Source organism: Eleutherodactylus coqui, chromosome 1, assembly GCF_035609145.1.
Source record: "Eleutherodactylus coqui strain aEleCoq1 chromosome 1, aEleCoq1.hap1, whole genome shotgun sequence".
Classification (NCBI taxonomy): Eukaryota; Metazoa; Chordata; class Amphibia; order Anura; family Eleutherodactylidae; genus Eleutherodactylus; species Eleutherodactylus coqui.
Genome location: NC_089837.1, coordinates 433673581 through 433691772, shown reverse-complemented (window position 1 = coordinate 433691772; position 18192 = coordinate 433673581). Strand labels below are relative to the sequence as shown.

Below are 18192 nucleotides of genomic sequence, written 5' to 3'. Positions count from 1 at the left end.
TGTGAGTCCCTCGGCTCACTAGGATTAGGAGCCACATTAAATATATAGCTCTCAATTCATTTAATTCATTACTAAAATCTCTGAAAGGGTGCTATACTGATGAGACAGTCTCTATATGTCTAGAGATTTCCACGATTAAGGTCTCTCTGCAATCAATCCAGGATAGCCACTCTACCTACATAGAGATTAAATGCTTCTAAACGTAGCGATCACATAGCGGTTAACTCTCTACCACATTTTTGAGATATATCCGAGGTATTGGAAAGTGTGTTTAGGTGTTCGTCTTAGTTACCCTATATGTGTTTTTTAATATAAATGAATAAAGACTATTTTAGTTAGTCCAGTTTGTGAAGGGTATTTTAGTTTTGGCTTATATCTGCCCCAGTGAAAAGCATGACATCAGCAAAAAGGGGTCTGCCTTTCTCTAGAAGCAGTGTCCCTCTTGTCTATGGGCTGTCTTATTCAACCTTATTCAAGTGAATGGAGTTGAGGTGCAATACCAGGTCACCCCATAGGCAGGAGAGGTGCTGTTGGTTGGACAAAGCTGGACATTTTATGTTATTAGACACCCTATAAAGCCTCCAGAAAGTGTTTATTTTCTTTTTCCAATTTTCAGCTTTAGAAAGCTTCATAAATTTTTTATAAAACTGTTAAAATATAATATATGACAGCTGTCTTACACCTGTAAACCATTTGGCTGCATCTTACATCATATCAGCTTACAGTGAGTCAATGTTTATCTGATGTGTAGTGGAGAATAGTCGTCACAATATGTCAACTCAGAAAATCACAGAATACATCTGATTAATAAGGAATCTATTTTGGATAAGGAGGAAGAAAATAACTGAGTCATGAATAATGTATCACGTGGAAGAACACGCTCCGTGGTACTAACACAGAATGAAGGATGAATTGTTTACTAGAAAAGTAATACCCAGCAATCATTGAAGTAAATCAAACTCAATCGCAATACAAATTAGGCTCTTTCACTGTTATTATTTGATGCGAGGGATCATGGCATGTTTGAAATTCTGTATCAGACACTTCTCATTCAGGTTCATTCACCATTGACAAGAGTCAAACTGCAAACTAATCCTCAGTAGGGAATATTTATATATGCTACAATGAATTGTGCATTATACATGTTAGTGTTCTCTGAAATGACTAGAACTACTGTATATGAATGCAAGATGATGATGAAAATTCGGTTTAAAGTAGTTGTCTGCTCTGAACAGTCCCCTTTTTTTATCGAAGGGTCCCATGATGATAGGCTAATCACAGGGAGTCCAGCTGCTAAGACTACCAGCAATCAACTATAATCTGTGGGGAACCCTGGTAGGAACAGTTTAAGGAAAAATAGAGTTATACAGTTCCATTGAACTATCCATGTCATGTATTAGTGTGGGGAAACCTGGCAGCAAAGGTTCAATTCCCATACAGTGCCTCCAGAGGAAAAAGAGAGAATTACACAGTTTCATTGGAATTAATGAACTATTGATGTAATGTATTAATGTGGGGAAACCTGGTAGCAAAGGTTCAATTTCCCTACAGCACCTCCAGAGGAAAAGCAGAGAATTACAGTTCCCATTGAAATGAATGAACTATCCATGTAAAGTATTTAATGTGGGGAAACCTGACAGCAAAGGTTCAAGTCCCCTACAGATGCTCCAAAGGAAACATAGAGGATTACACAGTTCCATTGACAATCATAGATGGTCCATGTAATGTATTAATGTGTTGGGTCCTCCTATGCAAGAGATGCTCTCCATTCCAGCTAATCAAAGGAGGTCCCTCCTCTATTATTTCTGAATTTCCTGCCAGTGTACTTGAAAAAGTGCTATTTAAAGTAGAATTACTAAGTTAGGACAAGACAATGGGTAAAATTTACTAATGCACATGCATCAGAATTCTGCCTCAAATTGTGGTGAAAAATTGATGCACATGCAGTGGGCTACACTTTATACCCTTACCCTAGTTCTAATTTGGTTAAGGTCTACATTCTGTCATGAAAGAAAATCAATACATTTTTCCAACATTCTAGCAAAGCATGTTGCAACTCACATCATAATAAATGGGTGGTCACAATAGAAACATATAGAATAAAGATCCCATGACTGAGTACCGTAAAATAATGTTGCTTTTAAAAGTTGTTCATCTCATGACAGATCTGATCATATACAGCCATGAAGACAGTTAAAGGGGTTATCCTGGATTTCTGTAGCTTTTACAATTGATGACCTATCCTCAGAATAGGTCATCAATACTTGATCAGCAAGGTTTGTCATTCTGGATCCCAGCTGACAATCTGATCGCTAGGCCCACTGTCAGTGTAGACATATGGACAGTACTAGAAGCACAAGGAACTGTCAATATTACAGCCTGGTTTGGTACTACAGGTACACCTTCCAATAGGAACTACATTTGCAGTATCAAACTGGGCTGCTGCTACACTGACTATTTGCTTCCATTGCTGTCCACATTGACAGTGGACCCAGTGATCATCTGATCATCAAGGAGTCCAAGCGGTGAACACCCGGCAATCAATAGTAAAAGTTACAAAAGTCCCAGACAACTCCTTTTGAAGAAGAACACATCTGTATGTCACTAATAAATTTCAAAAAAGGGTCTAGAAAAGGGGACATTGCTTATTGTAGTCATAAAATATGTCTTATTTATTAATGGCACATGTCAGTTTTTTTCCACAAAATGCTGGTCTAAATTAATCCAACCAAGAGGTGGTGTAAGAAAGTGAAAAATGTCCAATGTGTGTTAAGATGCACTAAATCTATCACGCAGTGTGTGCCACTTTGATAAATTTGGCATATCTCTTACTTGACTTGCCATTTTTATGTTGTCTACATTTAAGACTCTATTAAAAAACCTGCCTCAGTGTGTTTTGTATCTGATTCCTTTGGCTAGGATGATATGTGGCTTCAGTTGTGGCAGAATTAAATGCTGACTACAGCTTTTGTGAATGTCAAGATTATTGTGAAGCAGATACATTTCATGCCAAGATTGAAAATGTCATGATTGTTGTGCAAAAGGTGTTCATTATACTGACTTCTATAGGAAAATGTTGTAAAACTCAATTGCATGAATGTCACTTAATATACCTCCAGTCATATCACACTATGACCATAAGCACCATGTGACAGAAGTCATTACCTAATGTAGCATTGACCCAGCAGTCAGGCATTTCATACATGTTGAATAAAGCAGTGTCAGCTTCTAATGTTCAGAATTGATTCTAAAACCATTTTACTAATGGGATTGGATAGGTAATGCATTAATCCTCCAATACATATTTGCCATTTTCTATATTGCTCAATAATCCCCTGCCAAGACCTATGGCCAGGTTTACATAAGTGTATTACAGCTGCATACAGGAGCAATATATTTTGAGCCTAAGGCAGGATTGGATTGGAGAGTCTTTCACCAATATCCTTGGTGCCAGCACATAGAAGAAATATGCTTGCATGAGACCAGCTTAATACATTTCTCATGGGAGATAATAACATTGGAAGAGCTATGTTACTTCTTTTTAAACTATAGTTTAATAATAATGCAGCCCATGTATATATTTCTTAAGATTAACTGCAGAACAGAACTATAGAAGGCTCCTCTGACCATCTGCTATAAGTTACAGCCTTACTTAATATAACAATAACTAATAACAACTAAAAACAAGGGGTAACAAGCTGAGATTAGTTGGGGGAAAGATCAGAAATAATGTCAGAACATATTTTGTTTACTGAAAGAGTACTGGTAGTAGATGCTTGGAGCAAACTTCCAGCAGACATGGTTGGAAAGTCAACAATAAATGAATTCAAGCTGCATAAGATAAGCATGGAAATAATATGAGGGCAGACAAGATGGCCCATGTGATCTTTTTATGCCACCAATGTTCTATGTTTCTCAGCAGAAGGAGAACCGAGAATGAGAGGCTTGTAGGGTGAAGGGATGGAAGGAGTAGGAGAGGGAGGATGGGAGAGATGGAAGGAAGGAAAGAATGGAAAGAGGGAGGGAAGGAAGTAAAGATGGAAAAGAGGGATGATGGGATGGAAGGAAGGAAGAGGAAAGAAAATAGGGAAGGAAGGGTCAGGTCAATATGAGTAGTAATTTCTGTGTAGGTTAAAATAATAGAGAGAAAAGGGAAGGAAGGAAGAAGAGAGGAAAAGAAAGAAAGAAAGAAAGAAAGAAAGAGTTAAGTCATTTGTGTATTACTTGTCTAACAAAATCATGGATCCAAACATTGCGATAAATTATGTTTATCACTAAAGGTCTAGAAATATGTGCATAAACATTAGTTGTAAAAATTATTGCGCTACAGCACAGTGCAGGTGACACAGCATCCTTAGCCTCAGACGTGACCATCATAGCAATATAACATTCCCTACAACTTCATTCCTAGATATTACCTGCAAACATTCTTGCACAAGAATCAATTTATTGGAATCTATTCCAAAGCCTTGCTAAACTTGTTACCATGCTACAGTCAAAGCGCTGTTAGGTATGATCGTCACTGCCCTGCCCCTACTGATTCTAAAATCCATCAATTTCTAAGCCAGTGACATATTACCATTGATCAGGTCACTGCATGTCAGCTTAAGCAGTTATTAGCAGAGCATCCATGTGAGGAGATATTCTGTACATCACATCCATGAGTCCACTGATGCTATATATACCACTGCTATCTGCAGATGTCACTCAAGAAATCAGGAACAATAGAAATTAAATAACACAGTTATAATATCTCACCAGTCACACTGAAGCTGTCTTCCTACCTAAAATCACAACTGAGCTTGCAGCAGAAAACTTGTACCTACATGGACTTGTAGTTCTACAGCAGCTTAAGAGGCATTGGTCCTCTAAGTCTGGAATGGTACATAGTTCCACCTTAAGCAATATGATCCTGCATTGTTAGGATGGTTTATTGTTTACAGTTACACTCCATATACAGTACAGGACATAGATAGATAGATAGATAGATAGCCAGACATTCCCTGTTCATACAATGTCCTCCTCTAATAATAAATGTGCATATCAGTACACAGTTGCTGTGCATTCAAGTATTCTTCATAATCATACTTTTATTATACACCTTGCACTGTGCTCTCAAGATGTAGCAGAGTTGCACCAACCATTTAACTGTTTAAGTAGATTTGAGAAACGAGGGTATTCCAACATGACATCAGAATATGTTAAAACTCATCTGTCCTACATCTATATAATGATTCTCTTTCCACATCCATGCAAATAATGGGCACTGCCCTCTTAGCACATCCACACTCTTCTGTACATATAGGCATCGACTACAAAACCCTCTACAGAACCAAGATCAAGATAGTTACCCCAAAATATAAAGATATCATCATACCTTAATATATAAAACACCAACATATCAAGAATAGCTTAAGATATAAAATTTATTCCTATAACAATTGAAGCTAATTCCATGCCACTGAATTGAGTTGCAGGTTTCCCACCCTCCCCCTCACCTCAGTAGCAGTAAAACAAAAGCATACATTAAAGAGTGCATAGTACAGAGCTATGTTTGCCTCAGGGGATAAAATAAGGGCACATGTTCTTTCAACATAACGAAATTAAAGAACTAGTAGTAGTATACTGTCAGCAATATTTGGAATTGAGTCAATGTATAACTGCACTTCAGGACTGCACATCACCTAGTCATTGCTTTGTACAGTTACAGGTACAGTTCATATACAGTAAAAGAAGCAAACAGAGCATCATTGGAAATGAAGACAGGAAAAAGAGAGAGAAAACTTAGTATTATAGAGCTGAAAGCATAGACTAGACTGCGCACTGGGAGTTCAGCACCGGAGGAGTGGACAGCTCCTGGCAGGGATTGCAGTAGTAAGCAAGGTGCAGCGCTGAGTACCTACCAATACTTGACTTAAGCTCCACAAGGCAATGTTATAATAGAAAAAATACCCATTATTTTAATTTTTTTATTTGCTTTCGGTATGTTATTAATAGTTTTTTGTGGACTAGAAATGATTCTTCCATCAGCCATGGCAAGAAGCCTCAAACATCTCTTGTAATCTGGATATTGAAGAAGTCACCCGGCTTTTAGGTTCTTTATATTAATGAGATTTTTTGCTTATGTTATTGGTGTTTCACATACAATATCATATAGCTCATATTGATAGAGATATCCTGGGTGATCATTATATACAGCAGGATGGGATTCCTCAGGCAGATGACATGATATTTGGTAGCATTGTGCGCCTTTCGTCTCCAGAAAAGAAAAAAAAACTGCAATCATGCGTTTAGATGGATATTTACTTATTGATTGATTGATATATATATTTATATTTTTTTTATTTTCCGGGACCAAATATGTACAATACAGTGCCCATGGGTGCCACCATCCAAATCATGACAAGACCACAGATTGCAGTAGGTCCTCTCTGTCCAATGCTGAGGCTTCCTGGTGAGACTGCTCAGTAATCCTGCGGTCCTGCTTTGGGGAGCTCTGTTCTTTCCTCTGGATATTGGGTGAATTGTAGATGCCACTATCTTGGGCGTTACTTGGCTGTCTATTCATCCTGTCATATACATTTCCTCTTGCTACCTTAGGACTGCAGTGATCTCTCTCATATTCCTCCTGGGCTTTCTCTATTTTGCGCTTTTTCATCTTGCTTTTGTGCATGTGAAAGGTACTAAGTGATAGGACAACCAGGCAGAAGATGACAGTCGCCAAGACTATCAAGACCAGAGTAGAGGAGAAGGTCTGGAACAAAGGCTCTACTTCTGTCGTGCAGCTAGTGGCGTTAGATTCAGAGGTCCTGTTTAGCAGGCAAGGTGGCATGGATAGCCTTAGCCGCTTGGAAATACTGGCACTCATTGAGAAGGTTCGTAAAGCAAGGGAGGGTGCAACGTGCCTCCCTCTTACAAGCGGAACCAAAGCTGAATATTTGGGCTGACAACCTTAATCTTGAAGTAGTCTGTAGACATCAACCTGTAAAGACATGAAAGACATTTTGACTTTGTAGCTAGGAAAAAACTTGATGCCCATAGGACTCTATTATGAGATGGTGTCCTATATCCAGAAAGCATGCATGCTCAGAAGAAGCTTTGATCCTATCACTCACAACCCTGCAGACGCCAACTTGAAATGATAGCCAATCTCTTTATGTTCTACTCTGTAAACCACATATAGTATGTCCCGAAATGTAAACTTGCAATGAATGCAATTGTCGGCACTTTGGGCATTGCATGCTAAGACATAGCTGCCAATGCATTGTCTCAGTACTTCCACCCAAATCATTGCATTGCAGATCCATCTTACCTGCTTTGTGACATGTGCCCTGCATGACAGTGTGGCATTGTACAGGTGACTGCTTGCATTGTCCCAGCTATCTATTCTGCAAGCACTTACCTGTAGATAAGTCCTTGCGGCTGCGGTTGCTGCTGCTGGAGTCCCGGGCACTTGCTTGCTCCTGGCTGCAGAAGGCACTGAATGAGCGGATGGGTAGCAGGGGAGGCAGCAGCCTATTGCCAGTCTGCGCTGTGCTGACGTCATTCTTCCAATGTCTTGGGCTTCTGCTCAGAGAGCTCCCGATGTCTCCGGCCGGCGCCTGCAGCAAGCTGTGCATCCCCATTAGTGCCCAGCAAGTAGGTGACTCCCTTCTACAAGACCCCTGCCCCCCGGAACACCCTGGCAGCGCATCGCCTATGTAAATGCATTCAGAGCAGACAAAAGAAGAGCTAGAAATGAGGCTGTTTTACATAAAATCTATAGAAACACATTTGTGCTTTGTCCCTGCAGCTTTCCTCTGCAGTACTGAGCTGTATCCAGAGCTCATTAAAATGCCCCATTCACATAGCAGTGGCTATACTTATGGATGCCAGCTTCTTGCCTCATAGTAAAGAGTGCAATCAACTGGGATGTTCTGAACTGAGTGCTGACTCCAGTAATAAGTCATGCTTATGAGGACAAAGAGCTAAAATTGTCATAAATGCAGTATAATGTGCTAAAATAGATTTGGCCCCCACTGGGTTAAAGGCAGATGGATGGACAGGCAATGACTGTTATCTATGCTTAGACTAAATCATTCTTCTGTGGCATTGAAAGTTCTAATCTGATTGTATTAATGAGAAACAGCAGGCACTAAGCTGTCAATGGATCCAGTATTGGTTATTAAAGAAAGCACCACCACCAAAAATAAAATTTCAGTAAATGTAAGTGATTGCTTCCTATTGTTTTCTTCTTTTCTTTAACTATTTTCTGGCTAGCAAAAATCAATTCACCTCCCAATGAAGTAATTTGAGTCTTGAATGACTTAATGACAAATCTGGGCAAGTTGGCAGTAATATATTAGAGGGGGTTGTATAACTTCATCAGGAAAGGAGGGGAGTTGTGCCCTGGGTGATGCGTTTCAGGGAACGTGCCAACAAACCACTAAGCCTTGGCTAGAGTTTTTAGGTGCACTGCTGAAGCAGCAAACTGATTTTTTGCTCTGGAAGAAGGAAAATCTAGTTATGATGCCATATTTACATGAGAGAGTGATATATTGGTCCAATATTGCACTTGTAAAGCAGTGATTTTTCCAGCAATTGCAATGCATTTTGCAAGAAAAAACGCATTGCATCGTAGCGCTGTACATGTGATTTTCGCACACATGAAAGTGGTATGTTGTTTTAATAGTAAAAATAGAAAAATTGCATCGCAGTCTTATTAAACTTGCATTTACTGTGAGTACAATGTGATTTTTCTTTTTGCGCCCAAAAGAAGCAATGGGCAATTTCTGAACAGCATCACCCTAAACCTGGACAACATGCTGTGAATTTTCTATCTTGGATCATGGGTCCAAGAGCACATTACTCATGTAATAATCACATTTCATACACAAATTTCACCCGACAGTGATAGGGACAGAACTTGCACATAAAAATAGCATATTCATTTAAATTTGTTTATTTACATAAGAGGACCATTGGTTTCTCTTTCTGTGATTGACTGCCAGTTTGGGGAGGGGATTATCTTGGTGACTAAGGCCGTCTGCACATGAAGAGGTCGAATTCTGCATGCAGGAGCCCGCAGCGGAATCTGAATCAGTGTCCGGCCAGCATTCGTGCATACCTGTAATTTTCTATACTGTGGATGGTCCGGACGGCTCACCATCGGACATGTGTAGTACTGATTTTTTTTTTTAAACGTTTTTTTTCGTGCTGGCACTAGGCGATGACGTGGAATCCACGAACTTTCCACAATGTCAATTGTGGAAGGGCTGTGCGTTGGACGGCTTCCATTGACTTCAATGGAAGCCGTCTGTGCAGAATCCACACGATAATGGAACATGCAATTTTGTCCTCCGCTCGTGGAAATCACCATTTGATTCTGCGAGTATGCAGGGGAAAAAAAATCGCTTTTCCATAGCATGTAATGAATGGCATTTGCTGTGGATCCATGGTGCGGACACTGACTGCAGATTCCGCAATGCAAATCCGTTGGTATGCAGGTGGGCTAAGTGATAAAAAAAATTACCTGAAGTGAGTAAATATGGCTGATAATGGTCAGACAACTTCTTTTTATGAAACTGAAGGAAGGAGAATTACAAATGGTTCAGCTTACTATGAAAAGATTACTATTTGTCAGTGTTTCCCAAGCCCCTCAAGACCTCCCAACAGGTCATTATTGTCAGTGCCTGAGACATTGCCAAACATGTTCTGTCTATAAGATACTCTGAAAGCATGACCTGTTGGGGGTCTTGAGGACTTAGGGCTTATTTAGACGACCGTATATCGGCTGGGTTTTCACGCCAAGCCGATATACGGTGTCCTTGTCTGCAGGGGGGAGGATAGAAGAGCCAGGAGCAAGAACTGAGCTCTCGCCCCTTGTCACTATTTGCAAAATGAGGGGTGGGATGGGGGTGGAGCTAAGCTCCAGGACTTAGCTCCACCCCATCCAGCCCCCTCCTATTGCAAATAGTGGCAAAGGGCGGAGAGGGGGCGGGAGCTCCGTTCCTGCTCTTGGCTCTTCCATCCCCCCCCCCCCTGCAGACAAGGACACCGTATATCGGCTCGGCGTGAAAACCCAGCCGATATACGGTCATCTGAAGCCGCCCTTAAGTTGGGAAACGCTGCTGTATGTAAATATTTGGAAGAGAAGTCAAGTGCTTGTTAATTATAGGCGGGTATTAATGGCTGCTAGACACCTATGGTGCCACTAATGTCAGGGAAAATTGTCAGAGTGCACTGACAGATAGCTAATATATAAGGCCACCCTTATAGTGCCTCACTACACATTAATGTGCCACAAGTCCTGGGATAGCAGTATGTACATTGATTTTGAAACTATCTTACATCAGGTGATGGCTTGGGAATGCCCATACCTGTGTAAGCTGTGAGCTGTTATCTTGTGAGTGAAATTGGCCAGCGTGCTCATGAGAAGGCGACATGAATCATCGGTGTTCGAAGGAGACATGATAGTGGGTACCAGACGGATAGAACATTCCATTTCTAAAGTTGTACGAGCATTTAACATTCTTTGATCCACAGTGTCACTTGTGTATTGCAAGAACATCATTGAAGGCATTACCACCCACAGTGCACAGCTGTAGTAGTCGCCCATGGGTGCTTAGTGATTGCAATCGGCAGCGTCTGGCAAGTATTGTCTGTGGGAACAGACATGCAACTCTTGCAGAAATCATACCCATGTTCAATACAGGAAGCCCCACACACATATCTCACAGGTCAGTGCAGTGTTTTTTAGCTTCCATGGGATATGTGAACAGAAGACCCACCAGACTGCATCTGCTACCACAGCGACACTGGAGACAGCACTGTACCAATTGTTTTGGGCTAATGGTAAGGTTTGTATGTGGTGCAGACCCCATGAAGCCATGGACCCCAGTTGTCAATAAGGCACTGTGTAGGTTGTTCCATAGGGGTTTAAGATATGTTCTCATGTCATGGATTGGGTCCACTGGTCTGCCTGAACACATCATTGCCGATGCCCATTAAATTTTGCTGTTTGGTGACCATTTGCAGCCCTTCATGGACTTCATGTACCCCTACACTGATGGGATATCCAGCATCATAGTGCACTGTGCCATTGCGCCCATGTTGTTCCTTCACCTTCACCTGACATGAGTTCAATCAAGCATTTATGGAATGCAGTACAGAGGTCCATTTGCACCTGAGATCCTGCACCTGCACAAATACCACGGAGCTGTGGGTGGCTATCCAGGACCAGCATATCATCCCTTCAGACATCTTCTATGCATATGTGAAATTGAAGCCACGTTTAGTTGCTGCACTTCACTGGGCTAGAAGGACTTCTACATGGTATTAGTTCCTGTCCCATGATTTTGGCATGTAGTTGTATACATAAAAAAACAGACCTACAATATGATTTTGATATCCTAGTGTCTCACCAATTTTATGAATTTTTTTTAGAACTACTGTAGTTAAACTTCTGTCCTTGTTTAATTGTCTGTATTTCAGGAAGGTTATACTAAACATAATACTGTGTGAACAATTTCTCTTCCCAGCAAAGAACAGCAATCTCCTTCCAATAGATATGTAGAGTATATTAATACTGCAGAAAGACTGTGTGCGCTGAATTCTCTATTAGTTATTTGCCCTGCAACAATGTGGCTGCATTTTGTAACTTTTTTTGTCTGTGGGGAGAGATCATCACACGTATATGCGACAGAAAATGATGTCAGAAAACCACCATTGTGCTGCAGTTGGTTTTTCAACAATATATCATGTGTACAGCAGTGTATAGCATCTAATGAATGCACATTGATGTGGAAGGATTCCAAGGAACAGTCAGGTTAGCTGATGAATGGCGTGGCTTGCAGAATTGATTTGCAGCCTTACATTCAGCTATGGAACCCGTTTAATGGATGGAATACAGGAGTTTTCAAATAAGTCTTATCTGTTACTAGCAGAAAAGCTGTTATTTTAGCAACAATTCATAATCTACAGTTTTTGGTACGTGAGACTGCAGTCATTCTCTTCTAGGGTAGTTTGCAAAATGAAATTTTGCAAAATTGCTCTGGAGTTTCAGTCTTAAAAATCTGATAGTAAAAATGTTAAAACAAAATCATGTCATCATGCAGCTTTGGTAATAATACCTAGACTATAGGTGACATAGAAATGTAAAATGATATATTTACTGTATGATATGAAGGGGGTTACTTGCCTGTACAATATTAAATAGGTGGTATGTGTCAAAGTAAATTTACATGTATGCCAGGACCCAATGTGTCCAGCAGAACATTGCCTCCAGCAGCTTGTCTTCTTCTCATAGTAAATCCTAGTGCCATCTCTTCTCCAGGTAAAATGAATACAAGGGTTTGGTATTGTGTAAGCCAGGAGAGCAAAATGTGACTGTTCCCAGCTAGAGAAACCAAGTAATCTTGTAGATATGATACCTTTTAATGGCTAACAAAAATACATGATGTTATAGCGAGCTTGCAAACCAACGCAGGGTTTTTCTTTAGGCTTAAAATCAAGAACCCTGCGTTGGTTTGAAAGAAGAATCCTGCGTTTGTTCGGAAGAAGAACCCTGCGTTGGTTCGGAAGCTTGCTGTAACATCATGTATTTTTGTTAGCCATTAAAAGGTATCATATCTACAAGATTATGTGGTTTCTCTTGCTGGGAACAATCACATTTTTCTCCAGGTAACTGACAGACATGCACCCGGCCATCCACACAATGTAATAATTGATGTAAATCATCAGATCAGACCGCCTTCCTCCATTACTACATAGCACTTTGGATGTTCATGTGCCAATTATACACTTTTGGCAGTGGATAGGGGTTAACATAGACACTCTGAAAGGTCCATGGCTACATTAAAGGGCTTCTACCCGCAAGCATTTTTCAACGCTGCGATATCGCTGCGTTTTTTTAATGCAAATGTCAATGGGACTTTTTAATGTTAAAATCGCATCGCACAAAAATCGCAAGTTTGTGCTTCTGTGATTTTTGTGCGATGCGATTTTAACATTAAAAAGTCCCATTGACATTTCATTAAAAAAAAAGGCAGCAATATCACAGCGTTAAAAAACTGCTAGTGGGTAGAAGCCCTAATTCATTTGTAGGAAATGCTGACTGAATTTGGTTCATATTGCATTTCTTGGCTACCTGTGTATTAGGGCTTCTACCCACTTGCGATTTTTTTTTAACGCTGCGATATCGCTGCGGACTTTCTAAAGTTAAAATCGCATCGCACAAAAATCACAAGTTTGTGCTTTTGTGATTTTTGTGCAATGCGATTTTAACATTAGAAAGTCCCATTAAAAAAAAAAAGGGATAGCGCAGCATTAAAAAAAAACGCTAGCGGGTAGGAGCCCTTACAGGAGATGTGAAAGTATTGGTGGCACTGGGAATTAGCAAAGAGCTATTAAATAGTTTTTTCTTATAATGATATACTATATTGCATATAATTATAAACCGATATTTTAAAAATTGTTGATGCTATTTTTCATGTGATTATCTATATAAAAAAAATCAGACTGGCAACTAGAAGGTCACACAGTAGGCCATCACTACCTCTATTCCACAGCTTACTTGTCAGCTTTGCTGTATAGACTGAGGCATAGTGAGTTCTATTGTACTGCTGGAGGCCTAGATAAAGGGAATAGTAAAGGCCCATTTACATGTAACAATTATTGCTCAAATTCCGTTCAAACAACCCAAAATTAGCAATAATGTAAACGCAGACATCATGCAGTTTTTGCTTGAACAATGATTTTAAGGGGAACTTAAAATCCATCATTCAGCTAGTGAGAGATAAAGTATCTTTCAATAAACTGCACACTGTTATCTCCACGGGAGATGGCAGATAACAATGCAACATTGGCGCCAGCCGCAAAGAGAACAATGCAGCTGTGTACACAGCTGGCCATGTGAATAATCACACGCTGGGTTCTGCAAGCAGCTCCTGGAGGCCCCTTTAGATGCAAATGATGATACAGTCTTAATGGACATTAACACTTTATGCAAATAAATTGCACAATCTTTCAGTCATTTGAAAGATTATATTTGTGTGTAAATGGGCCATAACACTATACACACATGTAAGACTCTGTATGCATCACCATCAACTATAAAACCAACTATTTTTAGATGGAGTCCATCAGAGGGGCTAAATTAGACTACTGGATGATTGTTTCCATGCAGTTACAAGGTTAAGAAGTACAGATGTATTCAGTACAAAAACAACAATCAGCATGATACATCTGTTTGTATTGCTCACTGAATGTTCATTACACTATTTGTGTAGCCCAATGTAGTCTATTGACTTTTGTGCTATGCAGATAGCATAGGCGTGCTATGTTAATGATGTAGTGCACCAATGCCAGTCAGAATAAAGAAAACTACATCTGTACAATAAAAATCTCTGAAGGCTATACAGCCATTAACTTTTATAACTTACAATATTGCATAAAATACATATTCATAGTCATAAAGCTAAAGTCCTTGAAAGGTCTTTCAATTATTATCTTCCATATACCGCCCTTCTTCCATATCCCTGTCCCAACACTGCTTTACCTAGTGTTTCCTACTATATAAGGAAGTGGGGATCTCCAAATAAAATTTCTCATAGGGCGCCATTTAACCTGAGGCCAGCCCTGAGGGGGGGGGGGGCTATTTGAGAGCAGGAGTAGCAGTCACATCCAGGTCCTGGTGATTGAGAGGCCCAAGGGCCCCTTCGGCTACATAAGAAAACATGAGTATTATAAATGGTACATGGTAGATGTGAACTGTTATAGATTTTGCATTGGGAACTACTAGTTACGCCTCTGTTATACTCTATGATAAGTACACCATAATTCACCAATATTGCCCAAGACTGCAGGTAAAATTCACCAAGGTGATAAGGATTGCACATCCTATTGCCTGAGTGAAGTTGAGGTCGGAAGCAGTGGCACCGCTGACACAGCATAAAATATCTCCAGAAATGTAAATGCATCTTTAGAAGAATACTTAAATAAAACATTATTTTAATGGAATTTTCACAGAAATGTGATGTTTTATTAATGCGAGCCTGACCTCTGGACTGTTTAGTCTTCATAATGTAGCAGCATTTCTTATTTAGCATTGAAAGGATCCCTGTTATTAAATATGTCCATTGGAAAGTCTGTGTGACAATAAACCCTACAATAAATCAGAAAATGGTCATTCTGGACCAGGAGCCATGGACGCTACATTCCTGAGTCATAGAATGAAGGTTTCTCGGCTATTCTTATTAGTGATGACAGTAATTATGATTTAAAAGGGATTTTATAACAGGATTTTTTATCTTTTTCTGCTGCTTTAGTTAATTTTTGCACAAAGGTCATAAATATAAAGTGAGGAGAATCATAAATTCCCAAACACATAGCAAAAAATGTTAGATGTTGCAGCAAACTCTACATTCAAAGTATTTTTGTGCCTATTTTTCCCCTGTAAAGGGATTTTGAGTTAAAAAATTACTTTTTTCATTCTGCCCATGTTAAATAAATAAATGAGCCTATATTCGCCTATCCTCTAAAGGGAATTTCCAGTATAACTTATTTATAATTTATCCCCAAGATAGGTCATCAATAGGTAATTGAAGGGGGTCTGCTACTCAGAAACCCCGCCAATCAAGTGATAGAAGAGACTGCAGTGCTCAAGTGAACTCTGCAACCCCTTCCCAGCCATGTGATGTCACGTTCACTGGTCACATGGCCATCACAAGTAAACAGGACTGAGCTGTAATACCTAGCAAAGCCAATGTATAACGCTGTGCCTGGTATGGACTGAAGTGACAGCAGTGCTCATCTGAGTGCCACTGTCACTTTAATTAGCTGATCGGCGAAGATCCTGAGCAGTGGACCATGCTGATCAACTATTGATGACCCAACCTGAGAATAGCTCATCAATAGTTTACTCCCAGAAAACCACTTTAATGCAAAGACAACACGTAAAAAATGCATGTGCCATCTCAACTAATCTGTGTAAAATAAAGTTTCCAGACCATTTCAAAAGGTTTTTGACTTCTTAAACAAGGACTACTTTGCCATGAAAAAAAATTTAAAATAACAAATAATCCACATACTGAACATTGTGATTACTTCCAGTTCCTGTGTTACCGCTCTCCACTGCCCTGCTGGTTCACTGTTTACACCGGTGAGTGATTATGTATTGCCAATATTGATGACACTTCACCTTAGGCCACTTTAACATGGTAGTAAGCCATAACCAGCAGTGGGATCAAAAGACAGATAAGGTGCAAATATTGCTATTATACTTTTGCTCTGTGTATTTTCTACTCCATCGTTTATTGATCTAAAACTGTTTAAATGGTCAATCTCATTTAAACAAACTTTGCATAAATCAATACTACAAGCAGAAATAGAAAAGTTTGTAATATAACTTCTGAGAAAGCAATGCCTCTTTGTTCACCTATCAGTCATTTCTTTTCTTACCCCCTATCTTCTGTGCCCATGGAGCTTTTGGTAAGTGTTTTATCTTACCCTAGTATAATATCATTTTGCAGCTTCTTCTGATGGTGTGCTACAGATAGCAGAACATGATCTCCTTTTTTCTATATCTGCTGTGTAAGGCCTCACTGTCGGTCGATATGCGATGTGATCTGATGCATTGTATTCCAATGCATCAGATCATTTGGCCGTATTCCCGTGACGTAAAAGCGCCCGGCCAGCCAATATAGCGCCAGGCATTTTTACGCCGGGCTCAAAAGATAGCCCTGGAACTATCTTTTGGACTGAAATATGTCGGTCGCTGCATGGGCTCCTATGGGAGCCTATGACAGCGGCCGGAAAAGGGAGGTGGGAGGGAGTTTAGCAGCGTGACTGCTAAACTCACTCCCTCTTCTCTCCTCCCCTCTGGCTGATTCCAATGGGACGGGTCTGGATGGGGGTGGAGCTAAGCACAGTTTTGTCCCACCTCCTCCCAATGCTGGCTGTGAACAAGAGGAGGGACGGGGCTGGAGCTAAGCTCCTGCCCCCTCCCTGCCCCTTGTCCACAGCCACTAATGGGAGGAGGCAGGATGGGGCGGCACTTAGCTCCGCCACCGTCCCGCCCCCTCCCATTGGAATCAGCCAGAGGGGAGGAGAGAGGAGGTGAGCCGGCGAGGGTGAGGGAAGGGGAAGGCTCAACGGCATGGCAGCCTTGGCGTATATGCACCAGTGCCCATACCGTCTGAACGGCTGCACAAATGTTAGATTTGTGTACCCGTTCACAAGGTTTTACACCTCACATTGTAGCATATATCAGCCATCCGTGAAAACGGCGGCTGATATACGCCTGTGGGAATAAAGCCTAAGGAAGACATTTTAGCAGACACGCATAAGCCTCATCAATTTGGATGCTTGAGACGCATTGAATAAAACTCCAAGCACAATATTATTGAAAATAAGAAAAACATGCAAAAAGCAGCAGTGATATACCATTTTCAGTACCAAACCTACTCCAAACACACATTAACAAGCTAGTTACGTCCTATGACAGTATGATACAATATGACAGGATGTTCCTCTTACCTTATCTATTTCTAACAGTTGTAATAATTGTTTTTTTTTAATTAAAAACATTTTTTAGTAGATATTTTCATTTAATAGTAACAAAAAAAAGTCATAGTCCTTTTTTTTCAAAACTTATTTGTGCAGCACTAAATTCGCTTGAAGGGGAACTTTTAATTAAATATTTATATATTTAATTAAGCCTAAATGAAAATGGTCTGGTTATGTTTGCATTAATGCAACGCAATGGCAAGTTAACATATTAACCATTGCTGTCACTAGATAATGCTCTCCTGATGGTATACTGATTCTACAGATTTAGCTTTAGGGCAATGCTTCATGGGGAAAAGTATGCAAATTAGCCCTTGTACAGGAGGAAGATGCAGTGCCTCTACTGCCACCTATAGATAACTACCCTGCAAGTCAATATCCAACTCTTTAAAGAGCCTTGTCTCAGATTGTACGCCAGCTAGAGACACCCAACTTAAGGCAACACTTTTTCTCCTCATCAGTAGTTCTCTGATTGGCTTTGTGAGACGCTACATGAATAGGCTCTGAGAATTCTTTTAAAGGTTGACAATCGTGGCACTGGACAGACACCGCCCGAGCAGTGCCCAAGAGTCCGGAAGCTGAGAAGATCTATAACATTCCATATAACCAATGCAGATAACAATCCAGATCGAGTCTAATGATGACCTT

The 18192-nt window shown here is 40.2% G+C and overlaps 1 protein-coding gene across 1 annotated transcript; it reads right to left on the bottom strand.

Moving 5' to 3' along the window:
- Positions 1-5402: 5402 nt before the first annotated feature.
- On the bottom strand, positions 5403-7653 carry C1H11orf87 (chromosome 1 C11orf87 homolog). Its single transcript, XM_066593352.1, has 2 exons — positions 7403-7653; positions 5403-6982 (listed from the first exon to the last, which is right to left on the bottom strand). Exon 2 carries the CDS (start codon positions 6866-6868, stop codon positions 6398-6400), a length of 471 nt encoding a protein of 156 aa, XP_066449449.1. The 5' UTR covers positions 6869-6982; positions 7403-7653; the 3' UTR covers positions 5403-6397.
- Positions 7654-18192: the final 10539 nt, after the last annotated feature.